Below are 23721 nucleotides of genomic sequence, written 5' to 3'. Positions count from 1 at the left end.
TTGCCACGGCAGCTACGGCTACGGCTGTGACTCAGGTGCAAGTGCATGTTCAAGTGCAGGCTTCAGGCTTCAAGCTACACCGCCGCGACCGCAACTCGGCTTTGGGGCTTGGACCGGGTCTAGGGCTATTCAGCTTGCCTCGGCTCGGCTGGTGGGTTTTTTGCTCTCTTGCTCCACACCACGCTGCGCTGAGCCGCTCCGCGTTCGCCGTCCACCAGCCTGAATCGTAGCTCCTCCTCTTCCTCCAAACGGATTCTCCCTGGCAGCAGTGATACTCAGAGGAGCACTGAGCACAATGTATTCTCTAGCGGTACAGGAATTAACAGCTCCGAACTGGACTGAACATAGTTGAGGCAATTCATAGCTTGACAGATACCTGTGACAAAATCCGGGCAGCACATTGGAGGTAATTCTTGGAATTGTAAGCACCCATGGTAAAATACTGTTAGTGACATACTAGAGGTATTGTCTGTACTTGTACATTGGAGGAATTTCTTGGCACAAAGGAGGGCAGCCTGACTTGTGGGAGGGGTGCAAACATGACTAAATGCCATCATGATATACAGAGGTAATTATTTACAATAAGGGGAACCCAAGCTAATGGTGTAACCAAAATCTAGTATGGGTGTATCAATGTACGTACTGTGCTATGTGCAAAAGAGGGTAGATTTTCTTTAAATCAGGAAAATCACAACAAGCAGAAGAAGCACCCTAGTTTTACTATGAGTCTACAGGAAACATTTAGCACTGGGCCTAATATCCTCTCTGTTGGTTAATGGTACACTGACGGACCCCTTTAACATCTCGCGTGGAACATGGCAGGGCTACCCTCTTTCCCCCCCTTTTGTTCGACCTGCATATCGAGCCCTTCGCGCAGCGATTGAGGGACGATATTAACATTAAATCTTTTAGTTACAGGGGTTGGGATAAGAGAGTGGCCCTGTACGCTGACGATATCCTCATTTTTCATCAGACCTTAGCTCTGCCCTGCCGGTTGTCATCAAGTTAGCTCAGGATTTTGGCGAAAATCTCTGGATATGAGGTTAATGCCTCTAAAATAGAGATTATGATTTGGAACCATAAGCACTTAACAGCTGGGGTTCAACCAAGCTTACGAATGCGATACTTGGCGCTGGATATTGTTCAGGACATCAATAAAATAATCGACGTCAATTTCTCTCGTATTGCTAAGGAGTGTCGACAACTTATGAGGTCCTAGGCTTCGCTGCCATTATCAGTTATAGGAAGGGTAAACCTCATCAAGATGAAGGTCTTGCCAAAGATCACTTTTTTGTTTAATACCATTCCTCTTTATTTTGAACCTTCATTGTTTGTTAAACTACAGAGTGATATCAACTAATTTATCTGGGCACAGCACGCTTCGAGAATAAGTTGGAAAAAGTTAAGACGACGTAGAGAAAAGGGAGGGTTGGCAGCCCCAGACCTTCAATTAAACGCCTGGGCATTTCAGCATAGTCATTCTCTAATGTTATTAAAGTACCCACTAGTTGTGAAATTGGGGGCATGTTTAGTGCCAGGCTCAACAGGGAAGGTTTAGCACAGGAAGGGTTCCTTTTTAAGTTTGGAAATCCCAAATTAAAAAAAAAAATCAAACTGAAGGTCTTGCAGGGCCTGGCTAGAACTTGGGCTAAGGTCAATACTATCACAAAGACGGGTTACTTTTCAAGCAGAGCGCCCTTATGGGATTCACCGGGGGGGCCCGGGTTGGCTCATGGATAGTCTTGCCTTGCCTTTGAGGGAGGCCGGTTTGGTAGTCTGGGGCGATTTGTTCCTTGATGGAGTTCTAATTCCCTGGGAATCCTTGAGTGCTACAGTTGGCCCTAATCTCTCTAGATTCAAATACATCCAAATAGCTGGCTGGGCATGTACACAGGTTACCCATAGGTCTAAATGTCAACTAGTTGGAGGTACTTCGGTGGAATCCCAACTTGTTGACAAAACTCCAGCAAAGAAGGAGGTATCATTTTAGTATCACTTAATTCGGGAGGAGATAGATAGTGATTTCCAACTGCCCGAAACTCTATGGGCGACATCTTTTCCAGATCTAGAGGTGGGAAGTCTTTGGACTTCCTCTTTTAAATTGTTATGGGACATTGTCAAACCAGGATGGCTCAGAAGAAACCATCTTTTTGTATTGCATAGGGCCTACTATTTGCCACAAAGGCTCTCTAAATTTTCGACAGACCGTCCAATTTCCTGTGCAAGATGTGGGGCAATTGCAGCATCTGGCTTACACATGTTCTATGAATGTCCACTCTTAATGCCTTTTTGGCACTCCATTGGTACATGTCTTACAGCCAGTCTGGGTTGCCCGGTTACGTTGAACCCTGCCTTAATAATTTTTGGAGTCACGGAAGGGGTCGTTGGTCTCTCCAAAGCCTGCTCTTTTATGCAATCCTTCTGGCCAGGAGGGAACTTTGTATTAAATGGAAAGACTCTGCACCTCCCTCCTTTTTCAAATGGCAGGCTTCTATATTACAGTTTTGAGACTTGACCTACTAAGATCTGGAAATCTTAATAAAAGAGCATTTTGGCATCTTCGAAATTGCGCATAGTTCACGACCAATTACGGTTTTTTTTTCCCGGTTTTTTCCCCGTTTGGTCCAATGATTACGCTGCTTTTGGTTATCCCCTTCATCTCAGCTGGCAGAACCCAGACCGGTTAGACTGCACCTAGGTTGTGGGTACTCCGGTGCAGCAAAACATCACCCCTAAGGTCTCTGTGAGTAGGTCTAGGAGAATTGGATTTCACAATTTGGTGGGCAGGTTCATTCCATGCCTTCCAAACCAGATCACTGAGGTTGTGTGTCACTCTCTACTTATTCTTCCAACCTGACCAGGGTAGAAAATGAGGACCAAAAAAAAATATCCTAAAAAGGAACCTACATACAGAGTTACAAAAAATAGTTAGTCATGAAGTCCAAAAAACATCATGAGACACATATTCTTGATGTTCATTCCATATGTCTTTACTTCCACTTTTAAAGAATGGAACAGGGACACAGACGATGTGTTTCATCCCACAACATAGGGACTTCTTCAGGGCAGTAAGTTAGAATGTTGTGCAGAGTTCTTCCCAGTTAAAGTTCAGTACATGTTACCGATATTGGTATAGTCACGGCACAAAATTTCAGCCGGTACGTTGCCAGAGATTGCATGCACTTTCAATACATTCAAAAACTAGTCACAACATGTATTCCACACGTGAGGACTCCATAACATCAGATGTGTGTACTGCGAGAAAAAAAGATTTTCTTTAAAAGTTGGATCTTACATTTTTCTCTATGGTAGTCATTAGTGCTATTAAGCAACAGTTAGAGTTGATAAGGGGTTCAGAAATCCTGACTGTTAAAGTCAAAAAGCTCAGAAATTCACAGTTGCAGGCCAAGAATTGTCATTTACAGGTTTCGTGGACCTTTAGAAGCTTTTATTTCTGTCTTACCTGGATTTAATTTGACATATTTCATGGTTACTGTGTTTAGTTGCCAATAAAGAAGGTCTATGGGGTAATTATAAATACACCGTTTTAACCCCTGAAATTGAGTAGAAATTGTATTCCATTAGAGTGGGTTAGACAAAAGATGTTAAGGTAGTACATAGACATTGGTTGAGAGTGGAACTACCCCTTGACAAAGCCTATTAGTTTGGCTTTTATTGATAAATGAAAGTGCTTTTCAGTGACTGGCGACTTTGTGTCTGCGATCATATGGGTGAAGGAATGCAAGAATGGTTCAATGGTTGAAATCAAGTGAGTGCACAAAAGGCTGAATCAGTGAATGCAAGGATGAAATGACGAGTGAATTGAAGGATAAATTAATGGATGAGTGCATGAGTAAACAAATGAATGCATGGATGGATAAATGGGTCCGTATGTGGATGAGTGAGTGATAAATTACAGACTGTAGTTGTGGATATGTGGGCTGTTCATCTTCTTTTAATTCACCTACTGATCTGTCTATTCACTAACTCACTCAGGTGATTCACGCACACATACTTATCCCTCCATCAGCACATACATTCAGCCTACAACTTTGTCCTTCCATCGATGTATGCTCCCAAAGCATTGATATAGTCATAGCCATTTATTATGCGAATCAAAGCTACAAGTACCAAAATAGAAAGTAAAGACCAGTACTGAACAATCCACTAATGCATGTTATGTGGCTTCTTGAGAGCTCTGTTAATGAAAATGTGGTAAAATTAAAGAAACTACATAACGACTGAAACAACCATCAATGATCGATGTGACATTGGTTCTATTTCCATGCACTGAGCGCACTCATTCTCTATGTTAATAGATGCTGTCTTATAGTTCTTCTGTGCCCATGGTATCTGCCAGTTCGTATTCCTACATCTATGTCAGACAACCAGTCTCAAATTAGGTTTTTCAAGATCTGGACAGTGCACATTGATTGAAAGGTGCCAGAGCCTGCTTCGCCGGAGGTGGATAGCTCCGGCACCACACAGGAGCGGGTAATGGATAGTAGCAGAGCACCCACAAGAGACCAGGGCTCGTCCCACCCCCTCCTCAGTAGAAGCGGCTGGGCTTTCTGTGCTCCTCTTAAGCGTCCTTTTTTTTTGTAACAACAAAGGGAGTTTGGCCCATGCGGACGGAAGTGGGGTAAGGGCCCAAATACTGTATAAAAAAGAAGGAACCCACACTTCAGTAATTTAACACCATTCAACTTAAGGTGAAAAAAGAGAGATAAACAAAGTTTAATATGTTTATCCGGGCGATTAGTTGCGCCGTTTTATTTTTTCAATTTTATCAAAAAGTGCTTTGGTCTAAAGAAATCACAGTGTCTTGAACGTACTGGCCACCAGCGTACAACAAGAAACTTAAATCAAACAGTGCATCAAAACACAATAATTTAGCACAACATACAACGTGAAATCTGAAAGCATACTATGAGTGAAACTTACAGTGTGTAAAAAACACAACAAAACACAAAAAATGTGACAAATTATTACAGCAAAAAGGGGGAAAAAAAGATATATATAATCATATATTTTAAACATGACATGATCAGAAAATTGTTAAATGTAACCAATAGGAAGTCTATTGATAAATCTCAAGAAGGAACAAGACCACCCCTCGGTGGCCTTATTAGCAGGCTTGTAGTTCCTAACAATTTAGTCTGTTTGTCAGAACTGAGGACTTAATCCTGTCCGCCTACGCGTTTCGAGTTTGTAATGTGTCTTTCCAAACTCTCTTCAGGGCAAATTGAATTCTTTTCCCCGTGTGTTAAACCTATTCATAAAAACATAAAGGTATGGGGGACACTTGTTACTATTAGCTCCCATCAACCTAATCTCGCTTCCTCATGTGTACTACTATAAAAATGACACGTACCTCCGGGGAATAGAGGTGGTACAATTCATCCAACCCACATATGTCGGTTTCAAAGTGGTTGGTGGGTTCTGTGCGTGCAGGGAAAATCAATGGTTTTGCTCCGATTTTCAAATCGCTTTCCACATAGTTAACTGCAGGTAAAATGGGCGTATTACTCGCTGTTCTCAATGCGGGAAATATAACACTTTCAGGGGTATTGGAAACCAATAGTCACTTACTTTGTTTACTTTTCTTGTCGAAAATTATGAATGCCTTAGTTCAAAGGGTTGTACCGGTTGTCTTTCAACAGCGACTGGTGCCGTGATTCTGTTGAAAAAGCACGGGCGGCAATTAATAATCAATGGTTTTGCTCCGATTTTAATCGCTTTCCACATAGTTAACTGCAGGTAAAATGGGCGTATTACTCGCTGTTCTCAATGCGGGAAATATAACACTTTCAAGGGTATTGGAAACCAATAGTCACTTACTTTGTTTACTTTTCTTGTCGAAAAATATGAATGCCTTAGTTCAAAGGGTTGTACCGGTTGTCTTTCAACAGCGACTGGTGCCGTGATTCTGTTGAAAAAGCACGGGCAGCAATTAATAATCCCTCGGGAGCCTCAAGCTCCTTTGTAAGTGCACAAAGCGCGCGTTGGGGTTTACCAAAGGCTGCGCTGGAACGGGTCGACTTTTTAATGTTAGCCGCTCGTTCCACGATGGAAAGGCGTGTGCGTCTTGTTTGGGCTTCGCTTCGTTACGCGCTGTCAGTTAGCAGAGCGCTTGTCCTACCTGGCCGCTTGGCAGCGTGCTCCACTTCCTCATTCCTTCACTGCGAGTGAATGTGAAGTCGATTACCTCAGTGATTCAAAGGAGTGAGCTCATCATGGCTAAGCCAATCAGAAGAGGATTCTTTTTCGTTCTTGTCTGATGCATTGTGGGGCATGAAGTCCCTTTGAGGGTGAAGACGGAATTATAATCTAGAGACTTCACTCATTGAGTTCAACCCGGTATTTATGGTATTGAACCGGAGTATCAAGTATGCTTCTTTTCGTAGAAGCGCTTTCTCTACATCTGGTGACCGGTGTTGTGGGTCAATGCCAGATAGGACTGTCCATGTGAAATCAGTTTCCTTGTGATTTGCTAACGTGAAGTGTTCAACCATTGGGGCATTCTGTACTTTTCTCTTGAGCCTAGAGCGATGTTGTGTTATTCTAGCGTTAACCTGCTGGCATGTTTTGCCTATGTATAATTTGTCACAGGCGCACAGGATCCCATAAATTACGTTCCTACTTTTACAGTTGGTTTGCAAACTATGTCTCCATTTGATGCCATTATGACAAAATTCATCTCCCTCCACTGCACTTGCACAAGCCACACACGTGCCGCATTTATGGTGGCCTGTGATGGGTTTGAGGTTCCATTTCGCAATCAAATCACTTTTGGGTTTTGGTAAAGAGCTGTCAGCTCTAATGATTTGTTGGCCTATACTGGGGTTTTTTTTCAGCGCAAAAATTGGCTTTTGAAGGGGGAAATCTAATCCCTCCAACAAGTGCCAGTTCCGTAGAATAATCTGTCTGAATTTATTCGTGTGAGATCCATAGGTCGTGACACACACGAGTTTGTCCAACTCTTTTTTGGTTTTTATTTGGAGTAACTCTTCTCGGGGAGTGTAGCGTGCTCTTTTTTTCGAGTGTTTGAGGAGTTTGATCGGATATCCTCTTTTGGTCAGTTCATCACAAAAGGTATCAGCATGCACATTAAACTCCTCGAGATCCGAGCAGTTACGCCGAATTCTAAGTAGTTGGCCGTAGGGTAGATTCTGTTTGAGCCCTTGTGGGTGGAAGCTTTTGTAATGTAAGATCGTGTTTTTGTCTGTGGCCTTTTTAAACAAAGTGGTGGTAAACTTGCCACCTTCGGTGCCCACGGCTACATCGAGAAATGTCATTCGCTGATTACTGCAATCGATCGAGAATTTTATGTCAGGATGTCTCTGATTTAACCATTCATGGAATGCCATGAGATCAGTCTGGCTCCCCTGCCACAGGAGCCAGACGTCGTCAATGTATCTAAGCCATTGTATGATGTTGGCATCATATGGGTTGTCTTTATAAATGAATTTCTCTTCGTACTGTGACATGTACAGTACCGCCATTTCTGGGGCGTAAGGGCAACCCATGGCTGTGCCCTTGGTTTGTACAAAGAACTCATTTTCAAATTTGAAATAATTGCTTTTCAGTGTAACCTGGGCCAAAGCTAGAATAAAAGAGGTTGGAACTCTATGTGGTCTCTCACGTTGGTCAAGATAAATTTCCATCACCTCAAGAGCCTCATCTTGAGGAATTTGTGTATACAACGAGGTCACGTCGAGTGTTGCCATCAGCTGTGTGTCAGGGTTGAAAGTCATTTCCTGGAGTTTATTGAGAAAATCAATAGTGTCTCTCAGGTACGATCTAACCCCAGTCAAAAAAGGTTTCAAGAAGAAATCTATATATTTCGAAGCTGGTTCAAGGGCCGAATCACAACCTGAGACAATCGGTCTCCCTGGTGGTTTCGAGCTGTTTTTATGGATCTTGGGAAGGAAGTAGAGAACAGGTGTTCTCGGTGACTTCTTGTTTAGAAATTCATATTCTTTAGAACCAAGGAAGCCATTCTCTAAGGCCTCTTTAGTGATGGTAAAGATTTTGTTCTGAATTTCGACAACCGGGTCATTTTTGACCACTCGGTACCATTCTAAGTTGTCAACGTGTGTCCTTCCTTCCGACAGATACATAGGGCGCGGCCACACAACCACCGCACCACCCTTGTCAGCCTGTTTGATTATAATGGAAGGGTCTGTTTTTAACTCCTTTATGGCTGCGAGTTGTCCCTTGCTTATGTTATAGTTGACAAATGATTTGCTTTTCTCCAGTTTAGTGAGTGCAGACAACACTGCTTGCTCGAAAGCGTATACCTGTTTCGGGATATTCGTGGTAGGTAAAAAATTAGATTTTACTCGAAGGCCTGTAGTCTCACCTCTTATTGGAGTATCCACGCCGGCAAAGTATGTTTTAAGTAAACTGGAGAAAAGCAAATCATTTGTCAACTATAACATAAGCAAGGGACAACTCGCAGCCATAAAGGAGTTAAAAACAGTTAAAAACAGACCCTTCCATTATAATCAAACAGGCTGACAAGGGTGGTGCGGTGGTTGTGTGGCCGCGCCCTATGTATCTGTCGGAAGGAAGGACACACGTTGACAACTTAGAATGGTACCGAGTGGTCAAAAATGACCCGGTTGTCGAAATTCAGAACAAAATCTTTACCAACACTAAAGAGGCCTTAGAGAATGGCTTCCTTGGTTCTAAAGAATATGAATTTCTAAACAAGAAGTCACCGAGAACACCTGTTCTCTACTTCCTTCCCAAGATCCATAAAAACAGCTCGAAACCACCAGGGAGACCGATTGTCTCAGGTTGTGATTCGGCCCTTGAACCAGCTTCGAAATATATAGATTTCTTCTTGAAACCTTTTTTGACTGGGGTTAGATCGTACCTGAGAGACACTATTGATTTTCTCAATAAACTCCAGGAAATGACTTTCAACCCTGACACACAGCTGATGGCAACACTCGACGTGACCTCGTTGTATACACAAATTCCTCAAGATGAGGCTCTTGAGGTGATGGAAATTTATCTTGACCAACGTGAGAGACCACATAGAGTTCCAACCTCTTTTATTCTAGCTTTGGCCCAGGTTACACTGAAAAGCAATTATTTCAAATTTGAAAATGAGTTCTTTGTACAAACCAAGGGCACAGCCATGGGTTGCCCTTACGCCCCAGAAATGGCGGTACTGTACATGTCACAGTACGAAGAGAAATTCATTTATAAAGACAACCCATATGATGCCAACATCATACAATGGCTTAGATACATTGACGACGTCTGGCTCCTGTGGCAGGGGAGCCAGACTGATCTCATGGCATTCCATGAATGGTTAAATCAGAGACATCCTGACATAAAATTCTCGATCGATTGCAGTAATCAGCGAATGACATTTCTCGATGTAGCCGTGGGCACCGAAGGTGGCAAGTTTACCACCACTTTGTTTAAAAAGGCCACAGACAAAAACACGATCTTACATTACAAAAGCTTCCACCCACAAGGGCTCAAACAGAATCTACCCTACGGCCAACTACTTAGAATTCGGCGTAACTGCTCGGATCTCGAGGAGTTTAATGTGCATGCTGATACCTTTTGTGATGAACTGACCAAAAGAGGATATCCGATCAAACTCCTCAAACACTCGAAAAAAAGAGCACGCTACACTCCCCGAGAAGAGTTACTCCAAATAAAAACCAAAAAAGAGTTGGACAAACTCGTGTGTGTCACGACCTATGGATCTCACACGAATAAATTCAGACAGATTATTCTACGGAACTGGCACTTGTTGGAGGGATTAGATTTCCCCCTTCAAAAGCCAATTTTTGCGCTGAAAAAAAACCCCAGTATAGGCCAACAAATCATTAGAGCTGACAGCTCTTTACCAAAACCCAAAAGTGATTTGATTGCGAAATGGAACCTCAAACCCATCACAGGCCACCATAAATGCGGCACGTGTGTGGCTTGTGCAAGTGCAGTGGAGGGAGATGAATTTTGTCATAATGGCATCAAATGGAGACATAGTTTGCAAACCAACTGTAAAAGTAGGAACGTAATTTATGGGATCCTGTGCGCCTGTGACAAATTATACATAGGCAAAACATGCCAGCAGGTTAACGCTAGAATAACACAACATCGCTCTAGGCTCAAGAGAAAAGTACAGAATGCCCCAATGGTTGAACACTTCACGTTAGCAAATCACAAGGAAACTGATTTCACATGGACAGTCCTATCTGGCATTGACCCACAACACCGGTCACCAGATGTAGAGAAAGCGCTTCTACGAAAAGAAGCATACTTGATACTCCGGTTCAATACCATAAATACCGGGTTGAACTCAATGAGTGAAGTCTCTAGATTATAATTCCGTCTTCACCCTCAAAGGGACTTCATGCCCCACAATGCATCAGACAAGAACGAAAAAGAATCCTCTTCTGATTGGCTTAGCCATGATGAGCTCACTCCTTTGAATCACTGAGGTAATCGACTTCACATTCACTCGCAGTGAAGGAATGAGGAAGTGGAGCACGCTGCCAAGCGGCCAGGTAGGACAAGCGCTCTGCTAACTGACAGCGCGTAACGAAGCGAAGCCCAAACAAGACGCACACGCCTTTCCATCGTGGAACGAGCGGCTAACATTAAAAAGTCGACCCGTTCCAGCGCAGCCTTTGGTAAACCCCAACGCGCGCTTTGTGCACTTACAAAGGAGCTTGAGGCTCCCGAGGGATTATTAATTGCTGCCCGTGCTTTTTCAACAGAATCACGGCACCAGTCGCTGTTGAAAGACAACCGGTACAACCCTTTGAACTAAGGCATTCATATTTTTCGACAAGAAAAGTAAACAAAGTAAGTGACTATTGGTTTCCAATACCCTTGAAAGTGTTATATTTCCCGCATTGAGAACAGCGAGTAATACGCCCATTTTACCTGCAGTTAACTATGTGGAAAGCGATTAAAATCGGAGCAAAACCATTGATTATTAATTGCCGCCCGTGCTTTTTCAACAGAATCACGGCACCAGTCGCTGTTGAAAGACAACCGGTACAACCCTTTGAACTAAGGCATTCATAATTTTCGACAAGAAAAGTAAACAAAGTAAGTGACTATTGGTTTCCAATACCCCTGAAAGTGTTATATTTCCCGCATTGAGAACAGCGAGTAATACGCCCATTTTACCTGCAGTTAACTATGTGGAAAGCGATTTGAAAATCGGAGCAAAACCATTGATTTTCCCTGCACGCACAGAACCCACCAACCACTTTGAAACCGACATATGTGGGTTGGATGAATTGTACCACCTCTATTCCCCGGAGGTACGTGTCATTTTTATAGTAGTACACATGAGGAAGCGAGATTAGGTTGATGGGAGCTAATAGTAACAAGTGTCCCCCATACCTTTATGTTTTTATGAATAGGTTTAACACACGGGGAAAAGAATTCAATTTGCCCTGAAGAGAGTTTGGAAAGACACATTACAAACTCGAAACGCGTAGGCGGACAGGATTAAGTCCTCAGTTCTGACAAACAGACTAAATTGTTAGGAACTACAAGCCTGCTAATAAGGCCACCGAGGGGTGGTCTTGTTCCTTCTTGAGATTTATCAATAGACTTCCTATTGGTTACATTTAACAATTTTCTGATCATGTCATGTTTAAAATATATGATTATATATATCTTTTTTTCCCCCTTTTTGCTGTAATAATTTGTCACATTTTTTGTGTTTTGTTGTGTTTTTTACACACTGTAAGTTTCACTCATAGTATGCTTTCAGATTTCACGTTGTATGTTGTGCTAAATTATTGTGTTTTGATGCACTGTTTGATTTAAGTTTCTTGTTGTACGCTGGTGGCCAGTACGTTCAAGACACTGTGATTTCTTTAGACCAAAGCACTTTTTGATAAAATTGAAAAAATAAAACGGCGCAACTAATCGCCCGGATAAACATATTAAACTTTGTTTATCTCTCTTTTTTCACCTTAAGTTGAATGGTGTTAAATTACTGAAGTGTGGGTTCCTTCTTTTTTATACCTCTTAAGCGTCCTGGCAAAACACTGCAGAGCAAATGAAAACTTCTCTCCCTAGGGGAAGGGAGCACAGTATGTGATCTACAACAGCACATGCTGCAAACCCACTGCCCCAATGAAATGACAACATGCCCATTAAGAGGAAAGCCTCAATAGGCCAGCAGTGAGAATTCTAAACAAGCAATGGATGATAAACTGAGGTTGATCAATATGCGAATGACACAACAACCAACGGATGAGGGGGGCTAACCTTTGGCACCTCTCTTTATAAATGAAGCAAGCCCCGGGGAGGCAGCTAAAGACTTCTCTGCCTAAAAAAGAGTGGGATTGGTACGGCCCTGTATGACTATGAAAAGATAGGGCTTTAGGTGGACAAAAAAAGTAGTGATTACAACAGATTGGCGTTTACATGAAAGTCAATAATTCATTCAGTATACAGTACGACCTAGCCTGTTCTGTTATTCCTATGCATTGTTCTTGAAATGAGTTCCGCTCATGGCTCGACCTTGCCTCAAGCTTTGTTTCATGCTTTGGCTTGTGTTCAGCTATACTTATGGTTTTATTGTTTGATTTCTGTGTTGTTATGCTCACGCGCAGACTAGTATTGATTTGTGCTGAATTGTATCACGTTTTGGCCTTGTGTAGACATGTTCAGACTCAGGATGTGATCATTTTTTGGCGGTGTCTTGATTTGTGTTAATGTGTGCTCATGGTAGTGTTAAGCTCTGTTGCATCATATTTACGATTCAACCTTTTACTGTATAGTAAAAGTATAGCATAACTGGTTAACAAGAGGTAAATATGTCCTGGCAGCCAACATACTTAGTTCAAGAACCAGAATCCTGGTACCAATAATCCAGCCAGTTCTGACAAATACAATAGAAATGGTACTTTATTCTGTATTCGTTGGAACTGGCTGGGTTATCGGTACTGGGATACTGGTTCTCGAACTAAGTGCGTTGGCTGCCGGGACATTTTTACCTCTTGTTAACTGGTTATGCTGTTGTTGATGGTTGTGTTACTATCGCCAACCACAAGCCTCGATTTATAGGAGTTATGACGTCTAGCATTGATGATGTGTGGAAAACTATCATCTCAACTACTAGATTAGTGGAACTTTTTCTTGCCTATGTGAATAGCTTATTTGCGGTTCAGACAGCCTCTTATTGAGGACATTTGACTAATTATTTCCGTAAAATATTGACTATGATCAGAGCTTTGAAGAAGTCACGTATGTGACGGAAATCATGTTAGCTCTACCTGTGTGACGTTGGATGTACCAACTGATGTTCCAGAAAAAAACTGGAAAATAAACAAACATGGAACAAACATCTTTTCAATGGTATTTAATGGACAACATGTATTACTTTGTACCACTATTTTTTGAGTGCTGCGATATCTTTATATGTGAAGTGATGGTTATGTTCATCAACCCTACTTTTTGGCACCATTGGTAGTAGGGTGTCCTATATCTGTTAGCACCATAGTATTAATTTCTAAATGGATGTTATCCAAATACCCACATTTAATGTTGATGTAATTGGATTTGCAACCCTGTATTACCACTACTACTACCTTTATATTTATGTACATGATACATTTGTGTTTAATTTCGTGTTTGCTTGTGATGTAGCAGTATGTGTGCTGCCCTCTTTGTAAATCTCGGCTTGATATTGTGTTGAGTTGAATCCTACTCACAGCTCAGCCCTGTACTGAGTTGTGTGCACGCGTCAGTTGATGCCCTGTGCTGCCCGTGATTGGGTCTGCCCTGGTGACGTCATGTTCTGGGGCTCACCCCCGCGCGCGCCGCTGCTCCTTACCGTGCCCGCAGGCTCCCCGCTGGATGAGGATCACCGCCGGCTCCTGCCTCAGCTCCGCGGCCTTGCTCGCCTCCTTCAGCCGGCAAGCGTTGCTGTAAGTCTTCCCGTCGCTCCCGCATACGGGCTCGCTGGAGGCGCACAGGCACCGCCCGCTGGTGTGCGCCAGTCTCCTCCGCAAGCCCGGAAAGGAGCATCGAAGCCCAGACGCGCAGAGCTTCGGGGCCTCTCCGTTTGGCCCTGAGCCGCACCGACCGCCCTCTCCGACAGCACACACCGGGCAGCAGTTGCAGTGCAGTACCGTCTCCCCCGACTCACAGACCTCAGGAGCCGGGCTGGGGCCGCACGATGTTGGGTCACACCTGTCGGGGCAACCAGCTTCAGGGAGGGGGCTGACAAGGGACATAGTGGCAAGGAGGGACAGCAGCGCAAGTGGGGGCAGAGGTGGCATCTTCCACACTCTTGCTCTGGATAGGAAAAATAAAGTGCACTAAGTGGACAAAAAGGGTCCAAAGATGCCTTAAGTGGTAGCGCCGAGTAAAGGGAGTGAAGTGAGAAGGAAGACCAAATGACGTAATTGTCAGAGGATGAAGGGCATTAGTGGAAGAGCTGGGACGACAGATTTGGGTGGGTGTACATAGAGACAAGGAAGGGAAACACACTTTCTGAGGAAAGAAAGGGGTAAGGTCAAGGTGAGTCTTGATAGACAGCAAGTGTCAGACCTTCTGAACTACAGGCCTGGAATTTCGGGGACTCCAGGAGGGAAGCAGGGGACGGGTCCAGCCCTCCCCGAAATCAACGGGAGATGCAGCCCCAGAAGATGTGTCAACACTTCCCTGCTCTGGGTCCTAAAGAGCCAGCCCGAGATCCAACGCGACAGTAGGCACAGGGACCAGGGCCAGCATGCAGTCTCCTTCCCCGTGAACTATGTTTAGTAGCTGAGCCAGTCCTCGGATCTGCACATCCAAGGAATGGATCCGACGCAGTCCTTCCTCAGTGGGTGGGGCCTGTACTTCTGGACTCTGAGAGGCAGCCGGACGGCCCGCGGGCACACCGAGGTTACAGGGATTGGCAAGAAAGTCCGCCGCCTTGTGCACCACTTGCAAGAAGCCTTGAGTCCTGGACACAGCCGTGCGTGTGTGCTCGGCTGGAGCCGAGGCTGCAGTGTGATGTGAAGTGACTGGAAGCTCTCTCTCCTTTATAAAAGCGCTGTGCTGGAGGAAGGCGGGGCCCTGGGACGGCTCCATCACTGGCCGCAGCACACCAGAGCGATTTTTTTCCTTAATAGCTGGAAAAACACCAAAAACCATGATTCCAAGAGTTCGTGCAAAGAAGGGAGAGGCGGAGCTGAGCTGCCGAGGTCCCGGAGACCTGAGGGAGAGATGAAGGCAGGGCGTGCAGAGACAGCCACAGAGCAGAGTGAAGACAAGACAGAGACGGAATAAAGGCATGTAAAAAGGAGTGCGCAGACAAGAGACAGCAGCACTACAGAGAAAAGAGGCAGTGATAACACAGAGACCTAGTGACAGGGCGAGACAGTCAGAGTACAAAGGGCAGAGACATGAGACAATTACACAGGAGGAAGAACGGAAACAACAGACAGCAAAGAGATACAAGAAGGTCATAAAGCAAGAAAAGCAGACATAGAGCAGATAACAAAGACAAGGCACCAATAGGACAGTTATTTCAGAGACGGACACGCAGCTCAGAGTGTAGAGACTGCAGACATTCATATAATAGGCAAGGAAAAGACAAGACTCTCATACAAAATAGTTTAATGACAGTCATACAACAGACCAAAAAGAGACAGCCACGCAACCAACCTAGTGCCGATATCGGCAACCCCAGCTTAGCAGTAAATAGTTGCGCTGCGAAAATAATACAGTCCACACAAGTTTTTTTTGGGATAAGTTTGGTGCACTGTGCCAATAGGGGCCAACTTGTTAGGTATTGCCAGGTTGTGCATTATCCAACACCGTTCACTCACTGATTTCAGAATACGCTGGAAAACATATTGGAGTTCGCCTACCAGGCCCACAGTGTGTTTGTTAACAAGTTATTGTTTGTGGCCAACACTATCCCATTCTCTCCGACAGCTGGCCACCTCATGTATAGGAGTATCACGACGGCCAGAATTTTTACCAAAATGGAATGCAAAACTACTGCTCTTCGTAACCCTGGTTCTGTCTGAATTAATCCATTGTGCACTGTGTGCTATATAGTGCCTAACATTCAGGTTGACTACGCCCTTGTTTACCCCTGTACTTGATTATTCCCTAAATTGGGGGTTCACACTGATAACCGTGTACTGCACCAGCATTGTAAATTTACCTGCTCCTTCCAAATTAGAATTTTCTTGAATAATGGACATGCCAAATATTCTTAATACATTGTAGTCTTTTTGTATGCTTTAACACCCTGTTTCCCCAAATTTTGCGACAGCAGCGAACTTGTTAGATGACAGCTTCCACAACCAGCCTAGCTACTATGGCTATCAGGGCGGGGAATTTTTTGCTTAACTGAAGCAACCTGTAACATGCCATCGGTTCCAGAGTGCACATACTTTGCTGAGTTTGACCAGACATTTGCACAGACCTTATTGATTGATAAACCATGGTGAACCCATAATGGTGTCAAATGTGGTTAGAGGGAATGTTTGTGTTGTGCTCACTATTGCCGTCACAGCACCACTTTTGGAGTGACAACTTACGCAGCCCACCAGGCATGCTTAACTGCAGTCGGATCAAGAGATACACACTACCTGCTAACCAGCTGTGACCCTTGGTGCTTAACCAGCTATAGACGTAGTTTACTTTGTTATCCCCCAAATTGAATGCCCTCCACAGAATCAAAGCTGAGTTCGGCTTACCCTCTAGTAACCTTGTAAATCAAGCTGGAACATTTATACCCTGCATAGCCAGAGATTCTTGCGTATTATTAACCAATGATAATGTTTGAATCTAAGATTCCCATTTTCATGTTTTGCCTCAGCTCACATTTTGTGGGTCCGCTGGGACCCTTCTGCCTTACTGCAAGTAACCTCACTGCTACCTCGCTGCCTAATACAGCTCCCATAATGCACTTGCCTGTCACTGAAAGAAACCTGGCAACAAAATGATGCACTGCTGCTTGGTGACTCCAGTGTCCAATTTGACTCCTAATGTTGACTTACCCAGTATCAGTGATGTACATCATTCACACATGTTGGCTACCATTTGTGATGGGGATGACATTGGAGATGTGGTTGAATTCACAGATCTGCTTGGTATTTATGAAGATTGTAGTGAGGATAGTGGACTGCGTCATAAATCGAAATGTATACCCCTTCAGTCCAAAGACTCTGTAATTGATGAGTTCCATAACAAAGTAACTCTAGATCTTTATAAATTAGAGGATAGTCATCTGGGAAATCACAAATGTAAACAGAAGACCAATATGTCAAAAAATGAGTGGAGTCTATTGAACACTCTAAGACAAGATGATGAGCTGGTAATCAAAGAGGCGGATAAAGGGGGCAGTATTGTTCTTATGAACAAAAAAGATTACCAATGTGAAATCAACAGACAATTGTCTGATTCCAAATGCTATCAGACATTGAACCAAAACCCTACCGCCAAAATTGAGATCTTAATCAATGGCAAACTGTATGAATGGCACGAATCATGTCTATTGTCCGACAATGAATATCGATACTTACAGGCAGACCACTCTAGATTCCCATGTCTGTACATTTTGCCAAAGATTCACAAGGGAGGCACTTTTCCTCCCGGAAGACCAATCATCTCGGGCAATGGAGGCCCTACTGAGCATCTCTCAGAGTTTGTTGACTCCTACATCAAACCATATGTACAAAATCTCCCTTCTTATATACGAGATAGTGGTGATTTATTGTGCAAACTAGAAGACTTCACGTGGCAGGATCCCCAGTTACTATTTGTTACATTGGATGTTGAAAGCCTGTACACTTGTATTGAACAAAGGCAAGGTGTGCGGGCTTTGAAACATTTTTTGTTCAAGCGAGATTGTGATAAACTAGAACACACTTTTATGCTACTTGAAATGGCTGAACTAATCTTAATGAACAATGCATTTCTGAGTAATGTAGAATGGTTTATGCAGAAACGTGGTACGGCAATGGGCTCCAGGTTTGCTCCATCCTACGCCAACCTCTTCATGGGGTTGTTTGAGGTGGAGCATGTCTGGGGTCCAAGAGCCAAAAACTGGTGTGATCAAATTATATTCTATGCCCGTTACATAGACAATGTCATCATGATATGGAATGGATCGGTGACAAGCCTACTGACCTACTTTGATTATCTCAATGAGAATGACTTTAATGTCAAATTAACAATCAAATATTCAGCTGAAGAAATAGATTTCCTGGACTTAAGATTGTTTGCTCTTGATGGAAGAATTCAAAGTGGTGTCTTTAAGAAACCAACAGCATGCAATAGTGTATTGCACGCCAAGAGCGCTCATCCTCAATCAACGATAAAAGCCATACCTTATGGCGAGATGGTGCGCGCCGGGCGTAACTGTAGTAGGGACTGTGATTTTACCAAAAATTTGAAACAGATCAGACATAACTTCCAACGTAGAGGTTATGATTCGTCATGCTTGGATAAAGCTTAAACAAGAGCACTCAGTTTAGACAGAGCTTGCACGCTGACTCATGACAAAACCAAAAAAACTAATAAGACATACTCATCACATGTGCCCTTCATAACCAAGTATAACTCATACAGCAGTCATTTGTACAACATACTACGCAAGAATTGGTCTCTGTTAAAGGCAGGAAGTATCCAGCAAGACATTGTCTCTGCTAAACCTAAGATTGTTTATAAAAGAGGAACAACTTTGAAGGACAAGCTATGCCCTAGTTATGTAAGGACCATCCACAAAAAGACTAATTGGTTTCCTGAGAAACCTAGAGGATTCTTTGTATGTGGTGGCTGTTCTGTATGTAAATTTGGGATGAATAAGATCAACCATTTTACGTACAATGGCTCAAAGAACTTTGAGATGAGAGAATTCATCAACTGCAATACCACATTCACGGTATATGTAATATGTGCATGTGGAAAAACCTAAGTTGGCAGCAGTATTCGTTCCCTAAAGATTTGCCTACAGGAACATGTTAGAGCAATTAACAGTGCAGATGCAAAATATCCAATGGCAATCCACATTTCTAAAGAAAACCCGAATGATAGGAATATAGAATTCCATGCCATCGATCATTTGAAAGCAGGAGTAAGAGGTGGGAATAGGGAGCTTGCCCTCAGACAACTTGAATGTAAATGGATTTGCCGTTTGAGAAGTGTACAACATGGACTTAATCAAAATTCTGAATTCCATCACTTTTTATGAACTTGTGCACTTATCAATGTTTCATTGAGTCTGTGACAATAAACGGTCTCTGCATTAGTAGGAACACTTATGAATAACAATTCTTGGAACAACTATTTTCTTACTTATTACAAGGGATGTGATCAAGATCATTTTATTGATTTTTGTGTCTTTATCTGTTACTCCTGTAAACAGTGTTGCATATAATATCTTTATTATGTTCAAAAGGTTTTTCTTAAGGGTTACATACGATACAACTCTGAGTTATTCATGCTTCACATGTTATGTTGTCCAACAGTTTTTTTAATTACAATTTTTCAACTCAAACCTCTTGTAATATCACCACTGTCCTGGTTTGAAGTTTTGTTCTGATGTCACCACTAAATTCATAGTCTAAATAGCTCAGGTGGACATGAATGAATGTTCTGTTAAATGAGACATTATGCTTTCCAAGTAATTTCCAATACGTATGTCTAATACACTCTAAGATGGCCGCCGTTCGGGCATTGTTCCAATGACTATCATAAGGCCCCTTAGTATATGTAAACATCAGATGTTAGTGTGTTTATTCGCACATTCTAAATCTTCCAGTGCGATGATTTCGATATTTGTATATTTATTTGATTAAAACACAAGTTTTAAATTTGTGACCTCTAGTAAAACATTATCTCTATAATATACTCAAACTCAGTTGGCCCAGTTCTTGGTTTTTTTTGTTATACGGAAGAAACCCTTGCCTAGCAAAACGAAATCAGAATAAGTTCTTATTGAATTATGCTCCATTTACTTGCAGGTTCCAGAAAATAATAATGACATTCAAAGATGGTGGCCAGTTTCGATAAGTAAACACCGCTCACACGAAACTCCTTGCGTACCAGTTGATACACCGAATAATCGTATTTTCATATTTCTTACAGACGGGATGAAATTGTATATTTTTCCTATATCGTTCTTATTCAGAGCTTGGCAATAATTTATGTCAAGACTCCAGAGATATAGATTAAAAAAACGCGAATGAATAGATGTCCAGCTTCACGTCCCCTTGATAATTATCACAGCAGACAACAACATACTTAATACTAATTCTCAAACTTCTCTTGTGTCCTGAAGTCACATTACGGTCTGAGACACATTTGTGATCGTTGTTCCTAACCTGTTACAAGATGGCCGCCGTATGTTATACAGTCAACACGGCAAATTTTTGCCGCCTTCCAGATAACTATGAATTCAGGTGTGCTTGATCTAAGAAAGCATGGGGTATAAAAGGCAGGAGGTTTGACACATCACTACCGAGATTCTGTCCTTGCTGTGATGTGTAAACTTACGCTGGCCACCATGCCCTTCTCTGGTAAGTCCTTAGATAGGTTCTTTTGGGTATTAGAGACACATTAAATTACATATGATGTGGTCTCTTCCTTTCTTTCTTGTATTTTATTACATGACTGAATGTTTTAACATTTTTCTATGAAATAAAAGGGATTTGTGTTTAACTTTAAATCTTAGGTTCAAATATATGCTTTGCATTTTAATATTGACTTATAACAAGATAGTCACTAAATTTCTGTCCTTTTGGCTTCACTCTTTTTAGTGATTTCGTAAGTTTGGGTTAGTTAAGCACTCAGGGACACAGAGCATTCACTAGATATTATGAATGAAGATATTATATGCAACACTAGTGACCAATTATGTTTGTTGTAAAAACATTTAAAAAGTACTACTTGGTAGTACAAATATACAGCATTTGACAAGTTTTTTAAAAATTCTTATAAAGATGTGAAGATATCATGGGCCAGTGAGACTAAAATACCAGGACATATAATTTTGAGAAGCTGGAATATGTGAGACATTCTATTAGATAGAACTGAATGACTATTGAGATTAATTGAACTATTATAAAGTAATGGGAATACAGATTTGGTTATTTCTCATTTTTTCTTTGGTTTATTTCCAGTTTAACAAGATCGAGTACGACAAGAACAGGTATTTTCTATTTGATAAATGAGATATAGGTCAAGGGTCCATATGACTCTATAAGTCCATTATTTAGAGTGTATGTATAAAGTTCACATTGGTAATACAAACATTATGTTTATCTGCAGCAGCACAGGCCCAAGGAGGTTATAGACAGGGACTACTGAACCTGCATGAGCTACATTTCTGTTAATTCACGTCTTCAAGATATAAAGGTAATAAATGGACGGTTTTTAGAATAAAGAGTTCAAGGAAATAAGACACTTGTATGCAATAGTTAAATCGCTTTTTTGGAATATATATGAGCAATGGTATATGTAATGGGATATGTCCATGAGCATGCCCAACACAGATTGCATTTTTTAGATTAGTAGTTTCCATATAAATAGATACTTACATGAAATATTAACAATGTGTGGCTTTAAAGCTGGAATTAAAGGCAATAATTCCCTTTCTTGTGATTAGGTTGCTTTTTGAACAAACTGCATGTCAAATATAACTGAATATTATGTGTCTTTTTAAAAACTAGATTATTCTGCTGCCTCCAAGAAATTAGTTTAATCTGCTGCTTTCAAGAAACAACAGCAAGATGCACTGACTGTTGACTATTACTCGTTTTTGGAGGTATGAATCTGATTGATGTTCTCAGAAATTTTCTATCTCCCTGTTATTTGGACCACCAATCTTCTACATGGATTGTATTTAGTATTAGGAGTCTCCATGGTCTACAAGTACTATAGAAATTTAGTCCTTGCGCCTGAAGAACAGTGCTTCCTTCTGTTCTTTCGATTCATTCAGAATTTAATATTCAGTCAGGTATCCTTTCTAATATAAGCGCTGACCAACTTGGATTATTCCTGTAAATATAACATGCTTGGGTATTTTAATTTATATCCAATGTTTTTAATTTTTGTGTATATATAGATGTGTATTAATGTATAATTGTTGTATGTTTCATCCTTAGCCCTGAAGAAGTCTCAATGTGTGAGACAAAACGCGTCGGCTAAGAAGGAAATCCATATGTGTTCTTGGATTTTTTCCTGACTTGTATTGTTAAAATAAAGAACTTTGGAAAAGAAAAATCTTACTGAAATCCGGATTCATTTATCACAGGACTCTCATATGCATTATGGACCTTTGAAATTAATGAAAAAAACACTTGGATGGGTGCTGATTCCTTATTTTTCATTGCGATTTGGGTTTTACCCTTGAAGGAACAGACAGGGTTGTGTTCCTTGGATTCAAAAGCACCATCACCACTACTCTCAAGCCACAGGTGAAAGCAGGTGCATCTTTTCTTTGCCTCAACCCTTACCTCTGTGTAAAAATGATGCACTGCTGCTTGGTGAAGATGGTTTTTGAGCCAAATGTACCCCAGTCCGTGTTTACAGCATTTATCCTTGATAGAGGCTCCAGTCGGCATGAAGTGTGTGTCAGTGTCCTGGCAAGGCGTACCCAACAGCCTGTTCCACATTGGTGTCTATCCTACTCTGATGTGTAAAGGTTCAACCAAACAATGAGCATGGAAATAAGTGACATTAAGGAAGGGTGTCTTCATGTACTTGCCATGTATCCATCCTTTCTTACAGGAAATTAGCCTGTTCAGTTTAATCTGTGGTGTTTTCCCCAAGACTTCCCAGGCTGTTTAACTTCTAGCAATGTGAGCAGTTGCTGACATTAATGGGGGAATCTCCCGGTTGCGACTTGAACATTTTTACCGCCCACCTTCATGAGCTACTTTGTAAGCAATTAGGTACCTAACATATCTCCCTCTATCCTCCTTTGCAGTGGTCCTTTGACTGAAAGCCATGGAAACCCTGAACTGCTCTTTAATCCACATCTCCACTGCATTCATGGCAAGCACCACTCGCTGTAGAGGTACGTTCTAGAGAGGTATCCAACCACATATGGATGGCCTGGAGACTAGTATAGACTTCCTGCAGTTATTTCGAGTACCATAAAACCTTCCTGCTTGCCGAGTGGTCTTATCCCTACCTACCCTTCCCTCCTTCCCCCACGTTCATTACCTGGCCATTCACTTACCGGTGACGGTGGTAGTACTCAGTAGTCCTTACTGGACGGGACTAACCCCTATACTCTCTCTTACTTATCTCCGAGGAGACCCATCGACCGGCCGTAACCTGACGACAACAGCCCAGCAGCGGACCACAGCCAGGATTTCTACCTACCATCCAGATTCCCCTCCCGGCTGGGAGCTTCCTGGCGGATTATTCTTCCCTACGAACTCTTTATTCCGGACTTTGTGTTTAGTTTCCATCAATAAATCCTTGACCATAGCGCACTACATCCGGCCTCCCCGCTTGTTATTCCGGTCCGCCCAGCCCACAGTCTCACAGGAGGTGTCAGAAGTGGGATCAGCCGGAAGCATGGAGGCCGCCGTCAAACAGCTAGCAGAGAGCCAAGAGCAGCTTGGCAAGATGATGGAACGCTTCCTGAAAACTGCTGAAGATGATCGTGGTCAACTCCATGACGTCATTAAGTGACAGGGAACCGCTCAGGATCAAGCCCTTGAAAAACTGACTACAGTCATGGGGCAACCAAGACCCACT

At 42.4% G+C, this 23721-nt stretch overlaps 1 protein-coding gene across 1 annotated transcript in view; it reads right to left on the bottom strand.

Moving 5' to 3' along the window:
- The window catches only part of HTRA1 (HtrA serine peptidase 1), a 336396-nt gene extending 321389 nt beyond the window's left edge, over window positions 1-15007 (bottom strand). Inside the window, exon 1 of the mRNA XM_086922970.1 lies at window positions 13838-15007. Within this exon, the coding sequence (XP_086779096.1) occupies window positions 13838-14285 (448 nt within the window). The 5' untranslated portion in view covers window positions 14286-15007. The remainder of the gene's footprint in view (window positions 1-13837) is intronic.
- Window positions 15008-23721: the final 8714 nt, after the last annotated feature.

This window comes from Lissotriton vulgaris, chromosome 5 (assembly GCF_964263255.1).
Source record: "Lissotriton vulgaris chromosome 5, aLisVul1.2, whole genome shotgun sequence".
Classification (NCBI taxonomy): Eukaryota; Metazoa; Chordata; class Amphibia; order Caudata; family Salamandridae; genus Lissotriton; species Lissotriton vulgaris.
The sequence above is the reverse complement of the archived record's forward strand: the minus strand, read 5'-3'. Positions and strand labels throughout refer to the sequence as shown.